General features: G+C 34.6%; 1 protein-coding gene across 7 annotated transcripts in view; it reads left to right on the forward strand.

Moving 5' to 3' along the window:
• The window catches only part of CCNT2 (cyclin T2), a 38,924-nt gene that overhangs the window by 5,543 nt on the left and 7,101 nt on the right, over positions 1 to 26,280 (forward strand). For 4 of the 7 annotated variants that reach the window (XM_027055900.2, XM_015073028.3, XM_027055901.2 and 1 more), the window contains 5 exons: positions 15,427 to 15,555; positions 16,947 to 17,007; positions 19,527 to 19,589; positions 22,774 to 22,819; positions 24,433 to 24,596. In XM_027055900.2, the coding sequence (XP_026911701.1) occupies positions 15,427 to 15,555; positions 16,947 to 17,007; positions 19,527 to 19,589; positions 22,774 to 22,819; positions 24,433 to 24,596 (463 nt within the window). Of the gene's footprint in view, positions 1 to 10,458; positions 13,032 to 15,426; positions 15,556 to 16,946; positions 17,008 to 19,526; positions 19,590 to 22,557; positions 22,652 to 22,773; positions 23,139 to 24,432; positions 24,597 to 26,280 lie in introns of those variants that run through there. The other 3 variants (XM_027055905.2, XR_003418907.2, XM_027055907.2) reach the window with 3 other exon arrangements.

Genomic DNA, 26,280 nt, shown 5'->3' on the forward strand with positions numbered 1-26,280 from the left:
AATCAAAGCAGCCATTATATGATAGGCATTTGAACCTAAATTCCTTGCCTAATCCCATACTGTTCTCACTTTTGTCTGACCCTAGTGTATTTAAGAAATTGGGCAGAGTATTGAAGCTAGTGTTTTCTTTTATTTAAAAAAAAAATTTTTTTTTCTTAATGTTTATTTATTTTTGATAGAGGGAGACACAGAGCGCGAGCAGGGGAGGGGCAGGGAGAGAGGGGGACACAGAATCTAAAGTAGGCTCCAGGCTCTGAGGTGTTAGCACAGAGCCAGACACAGGGCTCGAATCCACAAAATGTGAGATCATGACCTTAGCCGAAGTCGGATGCCCAGCCGACTGAGCCACCCAGGCGCCCCTGAAGCTGGTATTTTTTAAAGAGATGATCAGTAGACAAGTAAATAGTGAAAATATTTTCTCAGATTTTGATTTGCTTACATCAATTGGACAAAATCCAATAAAGTCTTCTTTTGAATTAGGCCCCAAATTCCCCTTTTAGCCCTTTTAGACTTAGCATTTATGCATTGCGCATCCTTCTTTTTCCAAATGGTGCAGTCTCTTCACTTTTCATGTGAATGTGATCTGTCAGATTTTAAAACAGGTGAAGTTTCAACTCTTCATGAAGCATTCCCAAGATAACTCCACTCTTGTACTTCTTAATTTCTGTCTCTATCTTATTGTTTGGGTCCTATTTCACATCCTTTTGTACTCCATCTATTTGGTGTCCTTTATTGCTATAGCATAACTGTATTATGCGTTGAAGTTGAAGTAGGTTTTTCTTTTTATTAGAAAATAAAACACAAACATAAAACCACCAAACAAATGAATAGCTGAAAGGCAAACAACCTTGTAACCCAAGAAAGAGAACTTTTCCACTTATCCCAGAAGTGTTTCCATATGCCCCACCCTTATGTCAGACCCTTTCCTCCCTCTACAAAATAACCAGTATCCTTGATGTAGTAATCACTTTCTTCTATTTTGATACAGTTTTACCACCTAATTCTGCACTCTTAAATGCCACAGTTTAGTCCTGTGCATTAAATATTTGATTTTTTAAAGTCTCAATATATAGGTCTCCCCTCCAGCCTTTTCACTTAAATTTTACCTGTTGAAGAACCTAGGGCATTAGACCGTAGAATTTCCAACTCTGCATTTTGTTGACTGTATACTCCTGCTGCAGTTTGTCATGCTCCTTTGTTCTTTAATTCCCTGCAAATTGCCAATTGGATCTAGAAATTTCATCAAACTGACTTTAGATCCCTTTGGCAAGACTGCAGGTGGTTTTATGTTCTTTCATCAGATTCCTAATGTCTTATCGTGTATGATGTTAGTAGCTGTTGATATTCAGTGCCTAGATCCTTTCGTTCATTGTGATACTCTAATTCTATCATTTCTGGGTTTATTAATTGGAATATTTTTATAATGAAATGCTGTGATTCATCTATTTAGATACCCAGTGGTACGGTTCATAAAGGAAAATACATGATTCTTGCCCTACATTTACCACCTTTGTTGAAATGTGATTCATATACTGTATATCTCACCCATTGAAAAGTGTACAGTTCCATGCAGTTTTTTAGGTGTATTCACAGAGTTGTGTGTGAATTTAAAAATTTTTCATTATCCCAAGAAGAAACCCTACATTCTTTGGCTGTCTATTCCCATTCTTCACTCCACCCCCAACCTATTCCAGACGTTTCCTATGAGTGGAATCATACAATATTTGGTCCTTTGTGACTGGCCTCTTTCTCTGACCACATAATGTTTTTAAGGTTTATCTGTGTTGTAGTACATATTAGTACTTCATTTATTTTTCTTGCAGACTACCATTATACCACATTTTATATATCCATTCATCAGTTGATAGACATTTGAGTGATTTGCACATTCTGGCTATTATTTTGCTCCTGTGAACATTTATATATAAGTTTTCAGGGGGGCGTATGGTTTTGGATTCTCTTGGTTGCAGGAATAGCATTGCTAGACCATATGGTAATTCTATACCCCAATAATCTTGGATAGCTTCCTCACTCTGTTATAGCACGATGTTCCACGCTCATCTTGTACATTTCCTTCTCCACAGCTGTAATAGCCATTTCTTTCAGAAACCCTCCTTTCTTTTAGTAGGAAGTGGTATTTCAAAACCAGGAGCTGGATATTAGGGATACTCATTGTTATTGTGTTGGTCTTGTTTGTAGGCATCTTCAGTGAACAGAATGAGGAAATATTTAGTATGGTAAATATATATTCATTATGTACATTGATATGTTAAATGTTTATGATTTACACGTTAAATATATAAAGTATATATTAACCAGACTTGTTTTATCTATTTATTTTAAATGCATTCTTTACCTCAGGAATTTGCTAATTCAAAATAACAGCATTTTTTATTTAACCTGTCTTTTGTACATTTCTGTGACCTTTCACACCAAAATCTTAGTTGTTAAGAATGTGGGATTAGAGACTTTATCCCATAATCACTCATTAACTTAACCCCACATTACACAAGTAAGTTTCAGACTAACAGTACTTTTGTCATCAGCAGTATAATTATCGAGAACAATAAAATGTTTTTGTTTTGCTCTCCCATCTCATCCATGTTTTTTAAGGTCATATTATAGCTACGTTATCTTAAATAGCTATTACACAACTTTTCTTTTCAACCTTTATTTAATCTTAGTTCTGCAAGTAACCATTTTTGTTCACTACTAGTGCTTCTGTTTAAGTCTCTAGTCATTTTGATTGTTAGAAGTTCTCTTGAAGATGATGGAAACCATATTCTCTGAATCCTTGTGTGTTGATAATAATTATCTTTGCCCTTTAGACCCAAGGTCCGTTTTGCTGTGTATAAAATTCTTGGCTCCTGCTTTCTTTTCTTAGATATCTTAAACATGTAACACATTTTTTTTCCTGGCATAAAGCACTAGTATTGGTGGTAATCTAGTTTTCTTCAATTTATTTTTGCCTAAATGGCCAGTTTTTTTCCTTTACAATCCAGTAATTTTACTACAGTGTGTCTTGGTGCTGGTTGTTCTGGGTTAATATACTCAAGTGTGTAATGTGATCTTTCGATATGTGATTTCATATCTTTTTTACTTACGTTTTGTGTTTTGAATCATTTTTAGTGTCTAGTAGTTTGGAAGTATGTTACTGTTTTACTTTGTGATTTTTTATTTGTAAAATAGACTTAACAAAATTTATCATTTTAACCATTTTTAAGTGTACGGTTAAGTGACATTAAGTACAGTATTCACATTGTTTTGCAAACATCACCACCATCCATTTCTAGTACTTTTTTATTTTTTCTAACTGAAATTCTGCTCATTGAGCGAATGCCACATTCTCCCACTCCTCCAGACCCTTGGAACCACCATTCTATTTTGTCTTTGAATTTCACTATTCTTGTATCTCTTAGAAGTGGAATCATGCAATATTTGTCCTTCTTTGTGTCTGTCTTGTTTTACTTACCATAATGTCTTGAAGATTCACCCACGTTGTAACGTGTCAGAATTTCCTTCCTTTTTAAGGTTGAACATTACTCCATTGTATGTATGAACCACAGTTGGATTCCTTTTATGTTTTGGTTATTGTGAATAATGCTGCTGGATTGTGAATAAATGTGGGTTAAGTTCTTGCTTTCAACTCTTTTGAGTATATACCCAGAAATGGAGGATCACATTGTGATTTCATGTTTAATTTTTTGAGGAACTGCTATATTTTCCACAGCAATAAGCACTATCTTACATTCCCACTAGCAGTGCACAAGTGTTCCAAGTTCTCCACATCCTCACAACACTTGCTCTTTTCTGGTTTTCTGATAGTAACCATCCTAATGAATGTGAAATGGTATCTCATTGTAGTTTTAATTTGCATTTCTCTGATGACTTAATGATGTTTTAGCATCTTTTTGTATGCTTATTGGCCATTTATATGTTTCCTTTGGAGAAAGTTAACCAGTCTTTTATCTATTTTTTTTTAAGTTGTAGGATTTCCTTGTATATTCTGGATGTTAATCTCTTATCGGGTATATGATTTGCAAATATTTTCTTTGATTCTGTGGGGTGTCTTTTCACTTTCTTGATGCACAAAAATTTTTTGCTTTCAGGTTTAATTTTTTATTTTGAGAGAGAGAGGGAGAGACTGAGAATCCCAAGGCTCCACACTGTCAGCACAGAGCCCGATTCAGGGCTCAAACCCATGAACCGTGAGATCATGACCTGAGCCGAAATCAAGAGTTGGATGCTTACCTGTCTTAGCCACCCAGGTGCCCCTGCACAAAAGTTTTTAATTTTGATGAAGCCCAGTTTACCTGTGATTTCTTGTGTTTTATGTGCTTTTGGTTCCTATCCAAGAAATCATTGCCAAACCCAAAGTCCTGGAGTTCTTGTTTTCTTCTAAGGGTTTTATAGGTTTAGTTCTTACATATAGGTCACCAATCCATTGTGAGTTAATTTTTGTATATGGTGTAAAGTGAGGGTTGGATTTCATTCTTTTGCACTTGGATATCTGGTTTCCCCAGTACCATTTGTTTTTGTTTTTGTTTTTGTTTTTGTTTTTGTTTTTGTTTTTGTTTTGAGCAGTTCTTTCTAGTGTGATTTTTGTTGCTTAGAGTTAACTCTTCTGATTTGTTTCTTACAGTATTTTTGTATGACCTAAATACTTTTCAGTTACATATGCAGATATATAGCTTGCTTTCTAAGGTTCCCTGGCTGTGTTCCCCCTCCCTCATTTTTATCTTTTCTTTGCCTTGTCCCTATCCTGCCATTTCTGCTTTGGAAGTTTCTCTTCAATATTGAGTCCTTGAAAAGAGCCTTGGGAGATCGATTTGAAAAGTACATAGAAGTTGGCTTGAACCCTTTAAGCCCTACTCTAGGCATCTGGCATCCACCCACTTACTGAAATTGACAAAATTCCTCCCTGGTTTAGCTGCTCTTACCAGATTGGCCCACCATGATTTCCAATAAATGCTTGAGGGCTACTTTGAAGTTCTTACCAAGTCCAGCAAATGCCCCATTCCGTTCCTTTGCTTCTTTTTGCATAGATGCTGATAGTGGGAGGCTATTGTGGCTACACAGTAGCCAGTTTTGTCCTTAACCCGTTCAGTATTTTGGAATTTCCTAGGAATGCCTTGCCAAATAGTTTAGTTATAAATATCCGTGGGGTTTTGCTTTTGCTCTAGTTACTCTGGTTTTCTATGGGAATTTGGTTACCACCTCTGCCAATATCTATCTTCTCAGAATTCTTCAGATAAGACATTAAAAGGTAATCCACAGTCCCTTTAAGAGATACAGTAATTTCCAAACACTGCAGTAGACTATCATTTAAATGTACAGTTGACCCTTAACATGGATTTGAACTCCATGAGTCCACTTATACAGTTTTAGTTTTTCAGTAAATATATTGGGAAATTTTTTGGCAAGTTGCAACAATTAAAATTCAATGACAAACCACATAGCCTAGAATTACTGAAAAAGTGAGAAAAATGAGGTATTACGAGAATACAGTAATACGTGTAACATAAAATATGCGTTAATTGACTATTTATATTATCAGTAATGTTTCCAGTCAGTAGTAGGAGTTTGGAGAAAGTCAAAAGTTATACATGTGTTTTTAATTCAGGGTGGGAGTGGGTTGGCATCACTAATTCAGTCGGTTGGCCCACATTGTTCAGGGTACAACTGTACTTTAATAGGTATAAGTTCTTCTAAGAAGATAAGGATATCATTTTTTTAAGAATCATTAAGTCACTTGAATTTCATTCTGTTAAACAAGGAACATAATCCATTTGGGAGAGTTTATTAATAGACATAAAAGCATATGTGATATTCTTGATTGATTTTGCAAATTAATTTTGAAAAGAACTCTAGAAAGTTCTCCCTCAAAGCTTTAATGTTATTTTGAAACATGGCAGTTTGTCTGCCTAATTACAGGGATGTTGACTGATATATATTGGGCTATATATTATAGGTCTCTATAAAGTCTTAATGAATCACCTTGTTTTCTTGTTTTCCCTCCTCAAAATTAGATGATTGTAACAGGTCCAAATCACGTCTTTTGTACACACACACACACACACATTTATGTTCATATGCTTCTATCATAGCTTTAGCTCATCTGTCCCAGAAATAAGAAAGCATTTTATTTTTATTTTAAGAAAGCATTTTATATAATTTGGTAATGTAGTGCTTCTACACTAACTCTGGTCTATAGAATAGAACAGAATTTTACATTAACAAATGTGCATTGGGTATTTGCATTAGCCAAGCCACACAAAAGTCTCTGCATAAACATTGACTATGTAATTTGTAAATTGATTTTGAAGGCAGTTAGAACAAGAATTCTGAAGATGTTTTTATTGCATAAAATCAATAAGGTAATGTTTTTAAGGGAAAATCAAATTAGATTGCTGTGTACTTGTTAACGGTTCTAGTTGTAAAGCTGCTGTATTAAGTACTCCTATGATCATATTTAAGGAAAAACATGTAATATGAAGTTTTTCTTTAAATCATTTGAGTCTGGAGGTGCCTGGGTGGCTCAGTCGGTTAAACATCTGACTTTGGCTCAGGTCATGATCTCAGGGCTCGTGGGTTTCAAGGCCCGCTTCTGACTCTGTCCTGACAGCCCAGAGCCTGGAGCCTGCTTCAGATTCTGTGTACCCCTCCCCCTCTCATGGTTTCTCCCTCAAAAATAAATAAATATTAAAAAATAAATAAAATAAATTATTTGAATCTGATATAGAAAAAGAAGCAAATGAGGACTTGTTTGGTGTAAAATTTTAAATGTTATAGTTTCAGTGGCTTGTACTTAGTTACCTGATGCTGTGTGTTTATATGACAATGTAACAATGTTATTCCACAAACATTAAGTATGTATTATGTAACAAGCAGTATGCAAAGAAGGTATGTATTTTCTTATAAATAAATAAGAAATAGTGCTTTTCCTAAGGTACTTACATTCCAGTGGGAAAGGAAAAAAAAACATTTGTCTACTGTGGGAATGACTAGGAACAGTAACCAATTTGAGCTATTCTATGGTGCCTATAACGTGTAATACATTTCCATCTGCTTCATATCATTTTAATGAACTTTCTCTTCAGAATGCCAATTGTGGGGGTTAAGCCTGTGTGCTAAATATATATAGCCACTAACCAGAAGTGGTTAATTTCACATTTCTTTACTATTTTAACATGGCTACTAGGAAATTTTTAATTACATTTGTGGCTTACATTGCATTGCTCTTTGATAGTGCTGGTTTGGGCTATAAACTTATTTTAATTTTTTTTAATGCTTATTTATTTTTTGAGAGTGAGCAGGGGAGGGACTTTGGGCGGTAGGCGGAGAGACAGAGGATCCGAAGCAGTTCTGTGCTAACAGCAGAGAGCCCGATGCAGGGCTCAAACTCATGACCCTTGAGATCATAACCTGAGCCCAGGTGGGACACTCAACCAACTTAGCTACCCAGGCGCCCCAGGCTAAAAGCTCTTAAAAACTAATACCAGTCAACTAATGAAAAGTGTAGACATTTGTATCTGTGAACAAAATTATTTTGGAATTCACACTGTAGTAATTTGTTCCATAGAAAAGTTTGCACATTCAAACTAATGTTAAATAGTGGCCTTATTTACAAGTTGAAAAAAAAAAAAAGATTCTTTTCCAGTCAGGAATTAAGAACATGATAACTGTCATAGTTTCATGCTTGGGGAAAGAAAAAATAGCTTTGAGCAGGGAAAGGAAGTTCTGAGGATTTGAGGGCAGTCTTTAAATGGTATTTTGATTCAGAGAAGATACCAGATTTTTACAAGCTCCCACATCCTTGGATAGTTGGTATTGCTCTAGCTTAGTGATTGCTATTTAGATCACTAATAGAAGTAGCCATTTGAATCAGTGGTTTCCTTTATGTAGACTTAAACATCTGTTCAAATTATTTTTGTTAACTAAACAAACAAAAGTTTCCTGAAATAATTACATAATTTAAATATCAAAATTAGGTATAGCTGGGTGGCTCAGTCGCTTGTCTGGCTTTGGCTCAGGTCATGGTCTCACAGTTTGTGAGTTCGAGCCCCGCATTGGGCTCTCAGCTTTGGGTTCTCCACCTTCTTTCTCTCCCCCTCCCCTGCTGGCATGCTCATTCATTCATTCATTCTCTCTCTCTCTCTCTCTCTCTCTCTCTCTCTCTCTCTCTGTTTCTCTCAGTAAATAAACTTTTTTTTAAAAAGTCACAATTAAATGTTGTTTAAGAAATGGATATGTAGTATACCTTTTTAAAAAGAAACCTAATTTTCCTTTTAAATTAACAAATGTGCTATGAAGTTATACAGGGTTAAGATAAATGTTTACCAGTGTTTATTGTGCTGTGATTAGGTTTCTGGTTTCCTAGAAATTCCCTTTATTGGCAATAACTTAAAAAGGGAAGTCTTTGACGTTAGCTCTTTAAAACAAAATCTTTATTGAAATCATTCACAGACCGTAAAATTCACCCATTTAGAATGTGTAATTTAATGGGTGTGTTTACAGAGTTGTACACTATCATTGCAGTCTAAGTTTGTAATACTCTCACCACCCCAAAGGAAACCCTATACCCATTAGCAGTTGTTCACTGATTTCTCTCCCCCTTTCAGCCCTGGACAACCATTTTCTGTCTCTCAGTAGATTTGCCTATTCTGTGCATTGCATATAAAATGAAATTATATAATATATGGTCTTTTCACTTACAACGTTTGCAAGATCCATCCATGGTGTAGCATGTATCAGTACTTCATTCCTTTTTACTGTCATCATTCCTTTTTACATTCCATCATGTGGATATACATCATTTTATTTATCCATTTATCAGTTGATGAACATGTGATTTGTTTCTGCTTTTTGCCTATTGTGAGTAATGCTGCTGTGAACATTCCTGTACAAGTTTTTGTGTGGACATTTTCATTTTTCTTCGGTATATACCTAGGAGTGGAATTGCTGGGTTGTATAGTAACTCTATAGACCTCAGTAATCTTGGAAAGCTTTTTGAAAACATTTTGAGAAGCTGCCACACTTTTCCAAAGTAGTTATACCATTTTACCTTCCCACAAGCATTGCATTAAGGGTTCCTTCCAATTTCTCCACATCTTTGTCACAATTTGCTATCTTTTGTCTTTTTCTTTTTCTTTTTTTTTTTTTTTTTTTTTTTTTGTTTTTAATTTATTTTGAGGGATGGGAAGAGCAGAGAGAGAAAATGAGAATCCCATGGAACTCTAACTCAGAAACTGTGAGATCATGACCTGGGCCAAAATCAAGTCAGACACTTAACCCACTGAGCTGCTCAGGCACCCCTGTCTTTTTTTTTATTATCATTATTATTATTATTGCCATCTTATGGGCATGCTAGTGAGTATAAAATAGTAGCTTATGGTTTCATTTTGCGTTTCCATAGTGACTGGTGGTGTTGAGCATCTTTTCATGCATTTATTGGCCATTTGTAGTATCTTTGGGGAAATGTCTACTTAACCCTTTCCCATTTTTTAAATTGTTTTGTCTCTTTATTAAGTTGTGAGAGTTCTTTGTATATTCTAGATAACAGTTCCTTATCAGATACAGGATTTGCAAATATTTCCTCCCATCCTATGGGTTAGCTTTTTCACTTTGTTGATGGTTTCATCTGTAACACATGCATTTAATTTATTAGGATTTTTCTTTTGTCACTTGTGCTTTGATGTCATATCTAAGAAAACATTGCTTGATCCATTGTCATGAAGGTGTATTCCTGTTTTCCTTTACAAGTTTTTATCTCCTAAATTTAGGTCTATGATCCATTTTTAGTTAGTTTTTGTATATGGCGTAAAGAAAGGGATGGATTTCATTTTTTTGCATGTGGATATGCAGTTGCCCCAGCACCATTTGTTGAAAAGACTGTTTTTCCTCCATCCAATTAAATGTTTATTTCTGGAATCTATCCTATTCCATGATCCTTCTGTCTTTCCTTATACTATTACCACATGGTCTTGATGACTGTAGCTTTGTAGTTTTGAATTCAGAAAGTATGAGTCTTCTAACTTTGTTCTTTTTCAAAACTGTTTTTGCTTTTCTGGATCCCTTGTGTTTCCATATGAATTTTAGAATCAGCTGGTCAGTTTCTGCAGAAAAGAAGCTGAGATTCTGACAGGGATTGTGTGAATCTGTAGATCAATTTGGGGAATACTGTCCACAATATTAAGTCTTCTGTAGTATTAGTTATTTGTTTAGCCATCTGAAGGAAAGGGGACTTTGAAAGATTGATGTGGAATATTTGAATATCTATGCAAGTTGCTTCCCAATATTCTATGACTATTTACCATTGGCTGGTAGAAGCTGAGTGTATAAGGGAAAATAGAGACTAACTGAGTTTTTTTCATTTTTGTAAGTTTCATAATGGTAACTTATCCTCCATAAATAAATACTTAAATGTCAGGTTACAGTAAGCATTTAAATACTTTTAAATATAATGTAGTTATTCTGTGGAAATCAGGCCTTATTCTCTTAATTATTACTGCTTTTCAGCAGTACTGAATAATAGTATTTTTCAGTCTTATATAGCCAGCTCTCTTCAGGTATAATTAGAAATCTAAAATAACATCCAACCTGAAGACTTTTGTATTTCTCAGCATAAATTTTCTTATGTTGACAGTATTACACTCACACATAATTATATGGGTAAGAAAACTAAAATACCAGGCCGAATTAATGACATTTTTTGTAATACTGGAATGTCAGTCTTTTCAGTACAACAAAATTAAGGATGTAAACCAGTTTGTACTGAAATTTTGGCTTAATTGGTCAAGCTTGGTGAGATCTTTACTTTTTTTTTTTTTAATATATTTTTATTTGAGAGAACACGTGAGCAGGGGAGGGGGCAGAGAGAGAGAGAAACTTAAGCAGGCTTCCGGCACAGTGTGGGTTCGATCCTGCAACCCTGGAATCATGACCTGAGCCAAAATCAAGAGTTAGACAACAACCGAGCCACCCAGGCACTCCAGTGATCTTTGTTATTAACAAATGGACATTTTAACCTATTTTCCTCTTTGTTGAGGAGCCATTACCCCCCTTTATTTTTCCATATATCTAAGCTTATACTTCACTTTTCATATTCTGAGACCTTTCTGGCAATCTTCTAAAGTTATGCCATTACCACTTTTCTTTAACTGTAGCCTTAGGCATGTGATTTCCCAGTTTTTAGCTGTGATACCTAGAACTAACTGGATAATAATGAAGTCTTTTGAAGGCACAGGGAATAGTTATCCTAGTCTTAGGAGAGGGGGAGTTTGGAGGCAGTTAACGAACAGGGAAGAAATGGCTTCACCGGCTTATAGGACCTAAAGCTGAAAAATAACAATAGATTAGAATAAGCTTCTTGATGATGTATTAGCAAATAGAAGGCAGATGTGGAAGTTTTTTCTTTGTTTCTCTTAGGACTCTTTTGGACTAGGAAATTTAAATTTGAATAGTAATAAAACAGCTGTGGCTTCTTAAATACAAATGTATACATAAGATGTATGCAGAAAATATATTCCTAAAAGGATGAAGACCGGAATGATTTCATTTGAAATTGACTGGTATGGCCATCATCAGTGGCTTTTGTTAATTCAAACTGACCTTGCCTCCAAATATCAAGGTTGAAGCCAACATTGGAGAGTGAAGAATGTCAGCAGTGAGGGCATCATGAGCAGAAGGGGGAGACAGCGGCCAGGAATGGGCAGGAAGAGAAAGGATGGAGAAGGAAGGGAGTCAGATCAAGAGGTAGGAATGGAAACATATAAAGGAATAGAAAAAGAGAAGGGGGTGAAAGGAGGGGAAAGGGACGAAAGGAATACTGGTGTAATCATTGAAGTAATGTCGTGTATCATCATTTTGGTGTGTTTGAATCCGCTTAGTTAGGGCTCCAATGGAACCTTTAAAGAATTGAGTTTAACTGTGGAAGGAAAAAGGTGAGCAAGAAAGAAGGGAATTTTTAAAAGCATGTTAAATCACCTTTAAATTTTAAGATCAGCATTAGCAATACACAATTGTTGTTTACAGCATCATAATAATGTACTTTACAGCATAATAATAATTTCAGTCATATTACTCTGGGCACTATTCTAAGTGCTTTATGTATATTGATTGATTTAATTCTCACCACAACTTTATAAGCAGATACTATTTCTCCCATTTTACAGATGCAGAAACTGAGCCACAAAGAGAATAAGTAATTTGCCTAGGCTAGTCAGATTACAGAGCCAGGATTCCACTGAGGCACCCTGACTACTATGCTACAGCTGGCTTCATCACCTCTACCTCCCCCTCTCCATGATTTGTATGGTATATTTCTGTAGAAATTTGTCTTGTTTTGAGAATGTGATAGCCCTTGGAAACAGTTGTACATTTGCTAGGCTGACAAACTTGACACTATTTAAAAATCAGTTTTTATTTCCTTCATTTATAGTAATTCAAGAAAGTTTATTAAAACGGATAACAGAACACAAAGATGGATCGTGCATGGTCCTTGTCCCCAGTGAGCTAAATCTCAGGTTGTAGTTGCTCCCTTGAACCAAGTATCTACTCCAGTATTGGTGTGAATTCTTTGACTTTGAACCAAGTTTACGTGCACTGATGAATGTCTGTTGCCTTCAAAAGGATGCTCCCTTTAAAAGCCACAGGCCAACTAATAACATACCCATTACTTAAAACTTTTTGGAGTTCTTTTCCTTTCAGTAAGCCACACAGCAAAATCCACTTTCTATATAAAAAAAGCAGAGGTACCTAGCTTGATTACCTTCTTTAGTCATTCTTAATTAAAATTAAAGCCTCACATGGATATTCACAAAGTATTTATCTAAAAAGGTGTTTTGTTTTGTTTTGTTTTTACAGCCCTGATGGAGTAAAATGTTTGCAGGCTGTAGAGGAGGAAATGTGAATGGAGTTAGTGGATTTCACCAGGAACTTTGGAAGAGTGTTGGGTATTAGTGTTGCACTGGAGGAGGATGAGAATTGAGCCCTATTTAGAGGGAACAGAAAGACTTCTGTGAGGAGTGTGGGTAAATAAACCAGGAATCTACCCTGAAGATCATTGCTTAGTTCCCCGAATATTTAATTTTCTTAATTATTTGTAGAATTTTAGAATCATTCATTAGTAAACATCCTTTGTTTCCATTGAGACTATATTGTAAGGAGAAAAAAGTCTGTGGTTTGAAAGTACTTGATATTGAGGCTTATAAAAAGTCTGAAGAGAATGCAGCAGTCACTGGGAATCCTAAGAGGCTGTGCCAGGAAAAGCTCATTGGAGACTTTCAGAAGGTACCTTTTAGGCAAGTAAGAGAAATCTTGGATCATCTGGCACTTAGGAAAAAAGTTTATTAAGTTCAGTCTAATGTGACATGTGGCTTGAGCCTGTATTGCTTCACTCTTTGGTAAATAGTGCTAGCTAGCATTTGATGGCCGGCTTAGCCATTCCCCTCTTAGACATGAATTAGGTAAAAAGTGAGAGATTGTGGGACACTGAGAGTATCTTATATTGTTTCTTGCATTTCTTACCTTTGTATTGGCTGTTAGATTTTTACTGTGGGATTTGGAATACCTAGAATTTAACATTGGTGCCTTTATATTTTATATGTGGATTATCCACCTATTATTCGCTTGGCAAATATACTGAACAGCAGCTGCACAATGCAAGACAATGGGAATGTGAATGAATAATTCAGTGTCTATATTTAAGCTGCTTCTGGACTAGTAGGGCAGACAAAATTAGTAAGCCAGAAGTTAGAATACAGCGAAAGTACAATGACAGAGGTGTACACAGTTTCCTATTGAATAAAGAAGGGCACTTCATTTTGACTGAGGAATTTTCCTTAGGATGAGGTAAACATTTAAGTAGAAAAGTAGGTAGCATAGGAAATTCTCACTATGTGGAAAAAATAACTGGGATAGGAAATGATTGTCCACTCTCTTGTACTTTATACATTTCAGAAAAATCCCTGCCCTGTATGGCTGCTGTTTTACTGGTATTTCAAGAATATTAACTAATTTTCATGTTACTTAATTAAATCTTTGGTAAAGAATAATAGTAGTTTATTCTAAATCTAAGAAAACTAAGAGTAAGTTGCCTTTTTGAGTATTCTTAATTTTTAAGTCTTTTCCTTGTTTTAATTTTGAAAGATGGAAATAAGTTGGAAAGTCCAAGTTGAAATTATTCAGTCCTTTTAAGATAACATTACTTGTTCTTTGGAGCCAAACTGATGTAATTTTACGTCTGTTTTGAAGTCATTTTCACTCCATTTACTCATCTGCAAATGAAATTGGACTAGCTAGAGAAGGTCCCTTTCAGATCCAAAATCCAGTGATTAAATTTCATGGCTCAGCATTATTTATAAGTTGTTTTAAAAGCTCAGAGGAAAGAATCTACCTTCTGGTATCAGAAATTTTGTCCTTAACTACCCAAATCATGTAGCATGCTTAATGCCTCTTTCTGTCCTCCCCTCCCTCTTCTGGCATTGTTTCTGTATAGTGATTGGTGATCCCTAAGATACAGTAAGATTCAGATGTTCATCTCTTGAAAAATAACCTGAATCTTGACTTCTAGAAATCATCTTCCCATGAAAAATTTCTTCTGTGTAATCTTAGAATATTATTTGAATTTAGAGTATGCCTGTTTTCTGAGTCAGCAGTAAATTTGGTTTATTACTTTTTGGGTAAATATTGCTCAGAATTGATGTTTCTCTAAGTCAATGTCTTTATACTGCTGTGTTCTTATACTTCAATCCCAAGAACATATAACTTAACTAAAGCTTAAAAAAAAATTGCTTATTTCTTGATCTCCATTTGGCAATGTCTCTGTTGATTTATCTTACATGTTCATTATCTGGTTCTTTAGCTATTGTTAATATTGCTATAGTGAAGTAAGAGTTGCTCAGTAGCAATTTCATGTTCAGAATCTTCTCATTTTGCCTTGTAGATCCTTTTTCTGTCCTAAAGCAATATTGCGTAGCTCTTAGCCACACAAGTGAATTGTTGGTTAATTTAAAAGAAATCTAGAAAGTAGTGGCTGTATCTAAAAAGAAGGAAAATCTAGGTATATTTTACCTATTTTTCATTTTTTTAAGCTACGACTTTATTATTTTGCTTGAGTTTTTATTTTACCTCCACAATATGCATTAATAATAAGTTAAACTTTATTTTAGTTTGCCCAAGTGTAAGTCTTTTTCCTTTTTCCCATTGCTATTCTATTTGCAAAACAGTAAAGCAAGTTTTAGAGACTAGGGTAACTAGTTTTAATGAATCACTTTATTAAAACTCTTACATCCGTCTTGTTATAGCCCAAGTCACAATTCATATTTTTAATACTACATGCCTTCCTTGCACGCCCCACCTTAGAAAGTAGAAGGTTTTTCCAAAATTTTTTATTTTTAAATCACCAAATTTTTATCTTTTCTGCAGATAATATCACCTACTGCATTATTTTTGGCTGCAAAAGTGGAAGAACAGGCTCGAAAACTTGAACATGTTATCAAAGTAGCACATGCTTGTCTTCATCCCCTAGAGCCACTGCTGGATACTAAATGTGATGTATGTAAAAATAATTCAATTGGCGTTGCCTTCCAACTGCTGCTTGTTTCTTTTACCACTTAGGAATGCAGTACCAGGGAGTGATCTAACAGAAACATATTTCATGTATATACATGAATTTCAGTATCATTCTGAATCATGTTAAGGCTGTGATTCAAAGGTGGTTTTAAGTGTTTCACATTTTATTGCTTATCTTCACAGCAAAGCTGTGATATATGTAGCGGTGATCTTATATCACTTCCATTGTTTGGGTGCATTTGAGACCAAAGATGAATTACTCTTAAAATTTGTCAGCAATGGAAAAAAAAAGAAAGACAGACCTCTGGTTTTGCCTGTAGACCAGTAAATAGTAATTTTACAGAATTGTTCCTTTATTAATGCATATATACTAATAGTTATCTCTGTCATATGTAAAAATGCACTGAGATAATGGCATTTAAAGGAGTAAGATAATGATGTTAGCCATTTAATAATAGAGAATGTATGATGATGCAAAGATTGTTCTTGTAACTTCTGTTAACATGATAAATTCGGAATTATTTTTGGTGAATACTTAGGGTATTGTTCAAATGATAGAAATCTATGTTTAAAAAATTACTTTAGTGACCTTTTCAAAATGGGGCATAAATAAAGGTGTTTTTCACTCTTGAGTTTAGCAACATGCCCTTACATGAATATTGATGGTGTATTTTTTTTTTATCACCTTAGTTGTTACAATTTAAGAAATTTGATGGTGTTAGAAATTTTTTTCATACATCTATTCCCAGAGCAGTTGCAGTAGGAGAATAATTTATTGAAGTTGAAAGAGAAGGCCTTCTGTTTCCCCATGGTGTATGATACATCATTTTGGTATTTTATATCTAAAATGTTTTAATCTAGAGATTTGAGGGTTTGCTTTGATTGTATTTGTCTTCTCTAAAGAGAGGAAATTCTACACAATAACTCTGACTTTTAAGGAATTTCCACTTGAGATATCTTAGGTTGAATTGATAAGCCTTTTCTTTAACAGGCAGGTTTGAATTTGATTTTCTTACTTGAGTTGGTGCTTCCTTTGGTAAAGTGTCTTGAAGCACCACTACCTATGTCAAGTTTTACGTTACAGGCTGGAGCGTTTGTTGTTTTCAATGAAGCTCTACCTCCTTTCATGTTATCATTGTCTTGAGGGGTTTTGTTGCTATTTACCTTGTTTGCATATCCTGTATTAGAAGTAATTCAATTTAGATTGGTTGCAAAATATAGGATTTCCCTGTCACCCTCAATGTATTTCCTTCATGTTCCTAAACTAATCTGGCTCTTCTGTAATCAGTCTGTGATTTACATGAGACTTAGCGGTCCCATAGTCTCATAGTGTTGATCTTAAGCATTTTAATAGTATTATTTTTACCTGGCAGGCTTACCTTCAACAGACTCAAGAACTGGTTTTACTTGAAACCATAATGCTACAAACCCTAGGTATGTACTCACAGCTGATGCTATTTTTGTGGTGTTCTAAAGAAAGAAAAAAATTTCTGGAATAACTTTATCATTGAAGATGTTTCATTGTAAAACAAGGTTTGGGGCCAGAATAGTATAGCCTGGTTATAAGAAAAACTTTTTTTTTTTAAATTTCATTTGGCATAATTTAATTGAATGGTACACATAGTTTTCGTTGTGAAAGGCTGTTGCATATGATTGTAATGTGCACAAGTATTCATGGCAGTCTTTGCTCTCATAGCACTTGTAGTCAGTTTTTAATGAATTTATCACATCATTTTTAATATGACATAGTGTAGTTATTTAACCATTCATCATCCCCTTCTAAAAGTTATATTGTCTTCAAGTTTCATGCAGTTTAAGTGATCTCTAAAGATTATTTATTCTGATCTTTAACTTTACTTATGAGGAAATCGAGGCCTGAGAAGGTTTATCTTGTATAAAGTCATATATTACTTCTGGAAGAGCCTAGCGAAGTGTGATGGAATCACATGGGCTTTATGGAGATCTTGGTTTAAATCTGTAGGCCTTTGACTTGCTTTGTAAACTTAGGCAAAGTTCTTTGATCTTGTGTACCTCCATTCTGTATATGCAGGATAGAGTAATAATGTCTTAAGTCTTAACATTGTGAACTTAAGAATGAGAGATAATGTATAAAAAATGACTGCATGGTGTATATGTCATAAATAGCCATTATTCGTTATGGTAGTTATTTCATATGTTACTCCGTTCCCAATCATTGAAGAGAAGTGCAGTAATAGTCTCCCATCATGACAGATTCTTTTTATTAGAAAAGTAGTTTGTTTGAAATAGATACAACTTATTTGATGTTGTAATAGTATAAAAAGATACAAAAATAAAAGTGAAAATCTTATTCTCACCAAATCCACTGACTTAGCATGTTATTTTTTATATAAAATTATATAAATATGAAATGTATAAAGACTTGTGTAATAAAGTTTGAAAGGAAAATTATATTATTTTAAGGGGAACATTAGAATTGACAGTATACACCTCTGGCTTTGATTAAAGTATGGTTTTGCAGGTTTAATTACAGTAGAAATATAAATAGATCACACAACAACTTTATAAATCTAGATTACCTGTGTATTAGGATGTCACTCGTTTACTGCTTCTGAAGATGCTAGATGTGACCTCCACTTTAAAAAAAATTTTTTTTTTTAATCTTTAGTTTTGAGAGAGAGACAGAGTGTGTGCAGGGGAGGAGCAGAGAGGGAGATACAGAATCTGAAGCAGGCTCTGAGCTGCAGCACAGAGCAGGACGCGGGGCTCGAACTCAAGAACCGCGCGTGACCTGAGCCGAAGTCAGGACACTCAACTGACTGAGCCACTCAGGCACCCCAACGACCTCCACTGTTTAAAAAAAAAAAGAAAAAAGCCTGCCTTACCTAAGGGTTGAATAGACATTAAAAGCTCTTTCAGCATTTTATCTTTGGTTTTAGAAAAAGTGATTTAAAGAATCTTGAGGCTACAAGGTTTACTTGTCTTAATCACTTTATTATTAATGAAACGTAGTTATAAACTAACTGGTTGAAACCCTTTGATTTAAGGCATACTAAGAAAATAAGAGGACCATAAATCATTGAAATGGTCTTTCTTCCCACTATGGGGCAGATTATATTTATGAAACATACCCTTTTTACATCTTTTAAAAAGGAGAGTTGGAATACATTTTAAAAATACATTACATGGACACCTGGGTGGCTCAGTCAGTTGATCATCTGCCTCTTGATGTTGGCTCAGGTCATGATCCTAGAGTCGTGGGATTGAACCCTGCGTCAAGCTCTGTGCTGAGCATGGAACCTGCTTAAGATTCTCTCTCTCCCTCCCCCACTCACATGCATGTGCTCTCTGTCTCAAAACCTATATGTGTGTATATATATATATAATGTAATTGAATTATTTTATTAATGGTTGTATTTTTCATATATTTCAGTTTGTTTTTAACCTGAGGGTAATCGTAATTAATTGTAAATCAGAATTCTTTTTTTTTTTAATTTTTTTTTTCAACGTTTTATTTATTTTTGGGACAGAGAGAGACAGAGCATGAACGGGGGAGGGGCAGAGAGAGAGGGAGACACAGAATCGGAAACAGGCTCCAGGCTCTGAGCCATCAGCCCAGAGCCTGACGCGGGGCTCGAACTCACGGACCGCGAGATCGTGACCTGGCTGAAGTAGGACGCTTAACCGACTGCGCCACCCAGGCGCCCCTAAATCAGAATTTTTAATAACTATTACCATAATCTATAAATAACTTTGGTATCAGTTTTCCTAAGTGGACATTGTTTTTGAAAAGAAATTATTTCTCATCGTTGATGGTATAATGAGCATGTCAGTGACAGAAAATAACTTTGCCTTTGGATCTTTTTAATAATGAACAATATATTATACATTTATGGTTGTGCTGATGAATGGCATTTCTCAGTCAAGTATTGTAGTGTGATAAGTGATTGGGAAAAAAGTGCTTTTCATTTCAGGTTTTGAGATCACCATTGAACATCCACACACAGATGTGGTGAAATGTACCCAATTAGTAAGAGGTAAGTGATCTTTGAAATTTCTGAATTAAGTGTTAATACTTTTTATTGTCTATAATTGATTTGAATGAGTTTTATTAAAATGGGGGAAATACCATTTTGAAGCAACATCTTTTGTTATTCTACATCTACCTATTCATCTTCTTCTGTATGTGGTGAATTAGCTTCCTTTAAACTTAGGTGAGAATCTTTCAGTAAAAAAAACTAGAGGGCTTCCAATTAATAGGACTCTCTCCACCTACTTATTAGGCTAATAAGCCAGTTCCCATTTTAGTTAATGTTTAAGAAGTTGACCATTAACACATACACACAGAAAATTTCTGGTTTCTGTCAAACTTTCAGTGACCTCTAGGAAAATGATGACAGTTTAAGAATTTGGAGGCCATCCTCATGTCTTTCAGATAAAAATTGTCTTAGCAGATTTGCCACTTTGGAAATGTTTTCCCCATATTCATTTGAAAACAACAGATTTAATACATTTTTCAAAGTTCTGTAGCATTTCTAAAAATAATTAATTTTTTGTGTGTAATGGGGAAGTATATAGTATGATACAGGCAGCATGTGATGTGCCTTTTAAGCCTTTTAAAACAGGAGTAGGAACTTTTTTTTATTTGCTTTACTGCTTATAAAGCATGTGGTACACACTTTTCTACTCTTGTTAATGAATTCTATGTATCTGTTCATGTATCCCTAGAAATATTTTTTACATAGTTGCATGTTGTTACACTACTTCTTACTTCTTTCCTGTTTGCCATTTGAAGTGTTACTGTACCTTATAAGAGCAACCACTTGGAACCTTCAGTGTGCCTTTTTCTGTTACTTTCTTTTTTGAAAATTAAATTTTGCAGTTTCATTCTTTTACCACCAGACTTCTTTTCTTTAGGTTTATTCTAAACAGAATGGGTAAGACTTTTGAAGGCCTTTTTTGATTTTTAGTGTTTACCTGAATAGTCTCACATTTTATTCATTTTAAATTGAATTCATATACCTACGTAGGATTTTATTATGTTAATGGCTATATTTCAAACAAACAAACCTGTTGTCACAGTGTCATTGTTCAGAACTGGACTTCTGAAAGAAAGTACCTTGTTTGTTTGTTTATTTTTGGTTTTTAATAGCTAGCACCTGTTATGACTTGCAAAGTAGAACATATTTAATTATGGTTCCTGTTCTTCAGGGTTATCTGAATATGATTGATAGCACATTTTTATCCACCGAATTACAGTGTAGTATAGAATTCATATAGATAACTAGTGTACATGTTGAATTAAAAAAAAAGCCTTCGAGTAAGCTATTTCTGTTAGAATAATGGAGAGCCATATAACTTTGCTCTAAACTAAGCCTGGTGAAGAAAGACATTTTTATAGCTTAAAATACATATACACAGATACTTTCATAGCTTAAAATACACACACACACTTAGCAGGAAATGAAACTGGATTTTCAGCTTGGTATTATAGTGACATTTGAGTCATCGTTAAGATCCTTAAAGTTTAGTAGCTGTTGTACGTGTTCCCATATATCTAAAGCTAGAGACATGAAGTCCATTCATTTGCAAAGTTGAATAGTAAGTTTTAAAAACATTCACAAAAACTGCAAATTTGATATTTTATCCAAAACAGAATATTTAAATCTAATTTTTGTTGTTAATGTTTAAAATGTGATCAATTCTTAAATTGTAGTGCAAATTTTATATATGTTTAACTTCATTTTGTCTGACTAACATTTCAGGTAACTATGGTTTACATCTCACTCCATTTAAAAACGTTGTTTCATGTTTGGTGTCTGTTTTCTTTGCTCTGTTATAACTTTCTGCTAACAAAAGAACATTTTTCCTGCATTCTTCCTGTGTTGCACACTGATTATTAATAGGTTATTTTGAATTTAGATATATTCTGAGGTGAAAACTGCTATGGCAATTTAAAATTATTTTTACTTCCTTCTCTACATATTTTGATTCTTTGTGGGGATGGGGGGTAGTAGTGGTTTGGTTTCTTTAAGGTTCTCCCCACCACCCCCACCCCAAGATGAGAAAGTTGATATTATGCTACTTTGCTGAAGAATTGGCTAATGTCATTTTACAGGGACCTTTCATTTCTGTGATTTCTCCTTCCCTCCCCACCAGGAAAGAATGCCATACATAAGTCACACTGCCTCCAAGACATCTGATGCTTTGACACTCTTCCTTAGCACAACTCTGCTAAGCCCAAATCCCTTTTGTGTATACCTTATGTTGGTGATCCACATGGGGCAGCAGGGATTACAGGTGCCACGAATAAAAATAGAGGGCAAAGAATTTGAGGCCTGTTAGAGAGGGGTGAGTTGAGGTGAACTGATCCTAGGTGAGCAGAGGGGAAAGGTACATCAATGATTATGAATGTAATTGGGGGAAAAGGGAAATTATAGCAAAATAATCCCCGTTGGGAAGAATAAGAAAGCAGAAAAAAAGTGAGCGGGGTACTACTATTTTCAGTTTCCATGACTTAAACTAGTTGTTAAAAATTGCTTTTCTTTTGGGGACCAGTGCTGAAGCATCCTGATTGCCTAGAGTATGTGTATCTTTTCTAAAGTTGACAATTGGATACTGTAAGAAATATATATGCAGTGGAGTTTTCTATATCTACGCCCTTGGGATGTTTCTAGGTTGTTAATTCTCTGTTGATGCTTAGTAGCATGAAAAACAGCAGTTTGTGCTGTTTTGAGTTTGGGGGGTGGGGGTTTGTTTTGTTTTCTTTTCTTTGGATGGAAGTACTTAAGCCAACTTAAATATGATGACTGAGGATTAAGTCTGGCAGGCAACTCTTTGTATTTTGTACTAGACTTCAAAATCTTTTCTTCTTCTTCTTCTTCTTTTTTTTTTTAAATCCAGGAGAATGCTTTATTGCAACTTTTAGCTGACTAGATGCTTAACTTAGTAACAAGTTTAGCCCTTGTAACTGGCTAGCTAAAAGCAAATCGGCTTGTTTCTCAGATCTTTGGGGGATAGCAAGAAACATTTGAGTGAATGTTGTTGAAGATTTTCAGTAGTATAGAAAATGATGGCGCTCTTGTGATATTTGTAAGTAGTAAGTAAAATTTACTTTTTGTGTACAAAACTTTGAAGTTTTTGTTGTGTTGAGAACTTTTTGATGATAGCACATTAGAGCTGACAGTATTGTCTTCGTTTTTTTTTTTTCTTTTCTTACAGCAAGCAAGGATTTGGCACAGACATCCTATTTCATGGCTACCAACAGGTTGTTATCCTGACCCTCTTTGTTGCACTGTTGTAGCACACTATAGCTTCCTTTAATGCAGGGCCCCCTCAATGTGTCTCTTACCCTTGTTGCAACAGGAGACTGGACCATCTACTGTGGTGGTACCTTCCTGTCTGCTTTGCGGTGTATTGTACAAGGGACTTTTGGCACAGAGGGGTTAAATGCACATTGTGAAGTGTAGTGGTGCTTTCTGATGACATATTCTCGATTTGTGAGTGCATAAGTCTAAAATTGGTAGCCTGAATAGCAGCTAAAGATTACAAAGAGCTAAACTTAACGTAGAAATTCGAGCAACTTGGTAAGTATAAAGCTATTTCTAGTTTACAATTATAGTTAAATGACAATTTTTAAAAATTTCACATTGATCCAATTTTAACTTTAAAATAATCATTAAAGTTTTTTTAATAAATAAAATTTATATAACTTGGGTTTTTTTCCAGATAATACCCACTAGTAGTAAATCAGAACTAGCCAAGTCCTGTCAGTGCCTAGATTTGCAGAAATACAATTTTTACTTTAAGAAAACTTAACTTCCTTTTCATTTTACATAAAAATTTTGGTGTGGGTTTGCAGTTGATGAACATTTTTCATCTCCATCAATTCTGAACTGAACTGACAGAATAATTTTTTAAAGCATTTAATATCTAATACATAATTCTGTTCTGGATTGATTATATGAATGCCTTAAATTTGTTTTTTAAATGGGTCATTGGGGAGGAGGGCACCAAAGTAGCATTGTATGGTCCTTAATTTCTTGTGACACTGTTTTAACTTTTATTTAAAACTTTGGATTGGCAAATACCAATATATTTTCTTAGGTATATGTTGTTGGGATTTAACTCCTATCCCTAGGAGTTTTGAACGACAAAAAGAAAGTACTAAATTTAAAACTTTGGTTAGAAAAGGCATGCTGTAACGTGTTATCACATGCCCAAATTTGGGACATAAAGTGGAAGGAGAAAAGTAGCGTTTTTATAGTATTTAGCAACATTGGGCCTTGAAGCTGTTCAGCAAAAGGTAAGTTTTCTCTGTGGCTTTGCTGAAAAGACAGAGGTTTACATAGATAAGTGTTAGATTCTCTTTAACTTACTTGAGAATTCTGTTAACCCACATCAAATGGTGGAATCCCTGATTCTGACTTCATTCTGTAATGTGATGTTGAAATTACTTGGCAGTTTTATGGAGAATCTTCTGCTTTTTCTTTACTTTTTTGCCATGACATTACAAAAGAAGCAAAAATACCACAAAAAATTAAGATGTTACACTTGCTTATGCTGATTATTGGAAATATGTCTTCCCCTCCTTTTATAAAGAAGTAAAAGTACTTCAAAATTTAGAAATATTAATATATTACAATTGATAAAATATTAATATAATGCTCTGGGAGTCACAGTGTGGAGAATGTTCATAATCTAGTATTAGAATTTTATAACTATAGTGTTAGCTTTTAATTTAAAAATAAGGTTTTATACTCGACTTGAAGAATACCTTTATAATTATGTTTGTGCTCTAATCTTACTGGTAAATGTTTTTCTTTGTTTTACATACTTGAATTACTATGGTTCTTCGTTTTCAAACCTGCTCCACAACAGTCTACACCTTACCACCTTCTGTCTTCAGTACAAACCAACAGTGATAGCATGTGTATGTATTCATTTGGCTTGCAAATGGTCCAATTGGGAGATTCCTGTGTCAACTGATGGAAAACATTGGTGGGAATATGTCGATCCTACAGTTACTCTAGAATTACTAGATGGTAAGTAGAGAAAAAAAATTTTTTTTTTTACATTGATAATATTTTTTTATTATGGAAAATTCTACCTACTTTTGTATAGGTTTGAAAATAGCGAGTCTCCGTAGACTCATACTTAACTGAACAGTTACCGATTCTGGCCAATCCAGCATCTCCCTGTCCCCCTGTAGTTATTTTGATATTAATCCCAAATCTCTTTATTAATATTTGTGTTTCAAAAGATTCCTCAAAAACATAACTATAATTTCATTTTAACAATTTGGTAATAGAATTTAAAAGTATAATTTACACGATCAAATGAACAGGATGAAAATAAGGATTTGTTAGCCTAAAGAAAAACAACTAAAAAATAAAAACTTGAACATATTTTAACCACCAATGAATATCTATAGCCCTATCAGGACTTCTCAAAAAACATTATGATTTATAATGCTATAGGTTGACAATGCAAGAATCTCAAAGTCGGGTATAATTTATTGTAGAAGATGTGAAGCTATGAACTAAAGGTATTTTCAGGGTAACATTCCTTGTTCTGTAGTTCCACTGATAGTGAAGTGTGTCATTGTTGCCTTGTATTATTAAATATGAATTGAAAAAATCAGGGGTGCAGATTCTGTAAATTGTGAACCTGGAATTGAGTCTTCTGATAAGAAATTTCTTTGGTAAGAAATAAGCTGACCAGAGGCAGGAGAGATTCTTGGGGATTAAGACATTTTAGCCAGATACTGTAGATTTCAGAAAGGAAATAGATTATGCTTCTTGCCTAAAAGATATACTGTTAGGTTTTTGGCTGCTTTTTGTGAGCTTTCCCCAACTTCTGTTGCAAGATTGAAGCTCATGGGAAAACAATTTATATCTATTCCTATTGAGGACATCTGTTACATAGAGACCCCTTTGGGTTTCACATGTGATCTTCCAATAAAATTTCAACATGTTTCTGTAAGCTAGATGTTTCTTTTCTCTGATGAGCCAAATAGTAATAACTCTTTCAGAGTTTATAGACTCTTTGGTCTATGCCAACTACACAACTCCTGCCCCTGTAGCTGGAAAGCAACCATAAGCAATACGTAAATGAATGGATATGGCTGTTCCGGTAAAACTTTGTTTACAAACATGGGGGTATAGGTCATAATTGTGATAGTTTGCCTTCCTTTTTTCTAAAATATGCCTCCTTTTTAGATCTCTTGATTTTCAATTTTTGTTTCCTCCGTGAAAAATTTCATCCAGTGTATGTATCTCGTACTATATTACTGCCACATGATTATGCTCTTTTCCTTACATTGCCAGAGGTTTTTTAAAGTTTAACAAGAGAAGGAATCTTCAGTGAGTTAAAATGGCATCTTTTAAAAACCAGTGGGGGGCGCGCTTTTTTTGTCATCTGTGACTTGAAAATTAGGTTTTCTGTGCTTCCATCTTACTTTGGCAGTTAACAGATGAGAAGAAGTAGGCATCGTCTGAATAAAAAATAGTTTATATACATGGTCCTAAAGTAAAGGTCACAAAAAGCAAGTGATCTGCCTTTTATACTGCTCCTAAATTGTACTTAAAGTTTTTTTTTTGACATGACAGAGGCTACCCAAATAACCGTCTGCTTCTGTGCTGAAAAGGCTCAAGTTTATTAAATTGGAGAGCCACTGAATATGAATCTTGGGACATGTAAGACATCGACAGTTTCAACATGCTATAT

Source organism: Acinonyx jubatus, chromosome C1 (assembly GCF_027475565.1).
Source record: "Acinonyx jubatus isolate Ajub_Pintada_27869175 chromosome C1, VMU_Ajub_asm_v1.0, whole genome shotgun sequence".
Classification (NCBI taxonomy): domain Eukaryota; kingdom Metazoa; phylum Chordata; class Mammalia; order Carnivora; family Felidae; genus Acinonyx; species Acinonyx jubatus.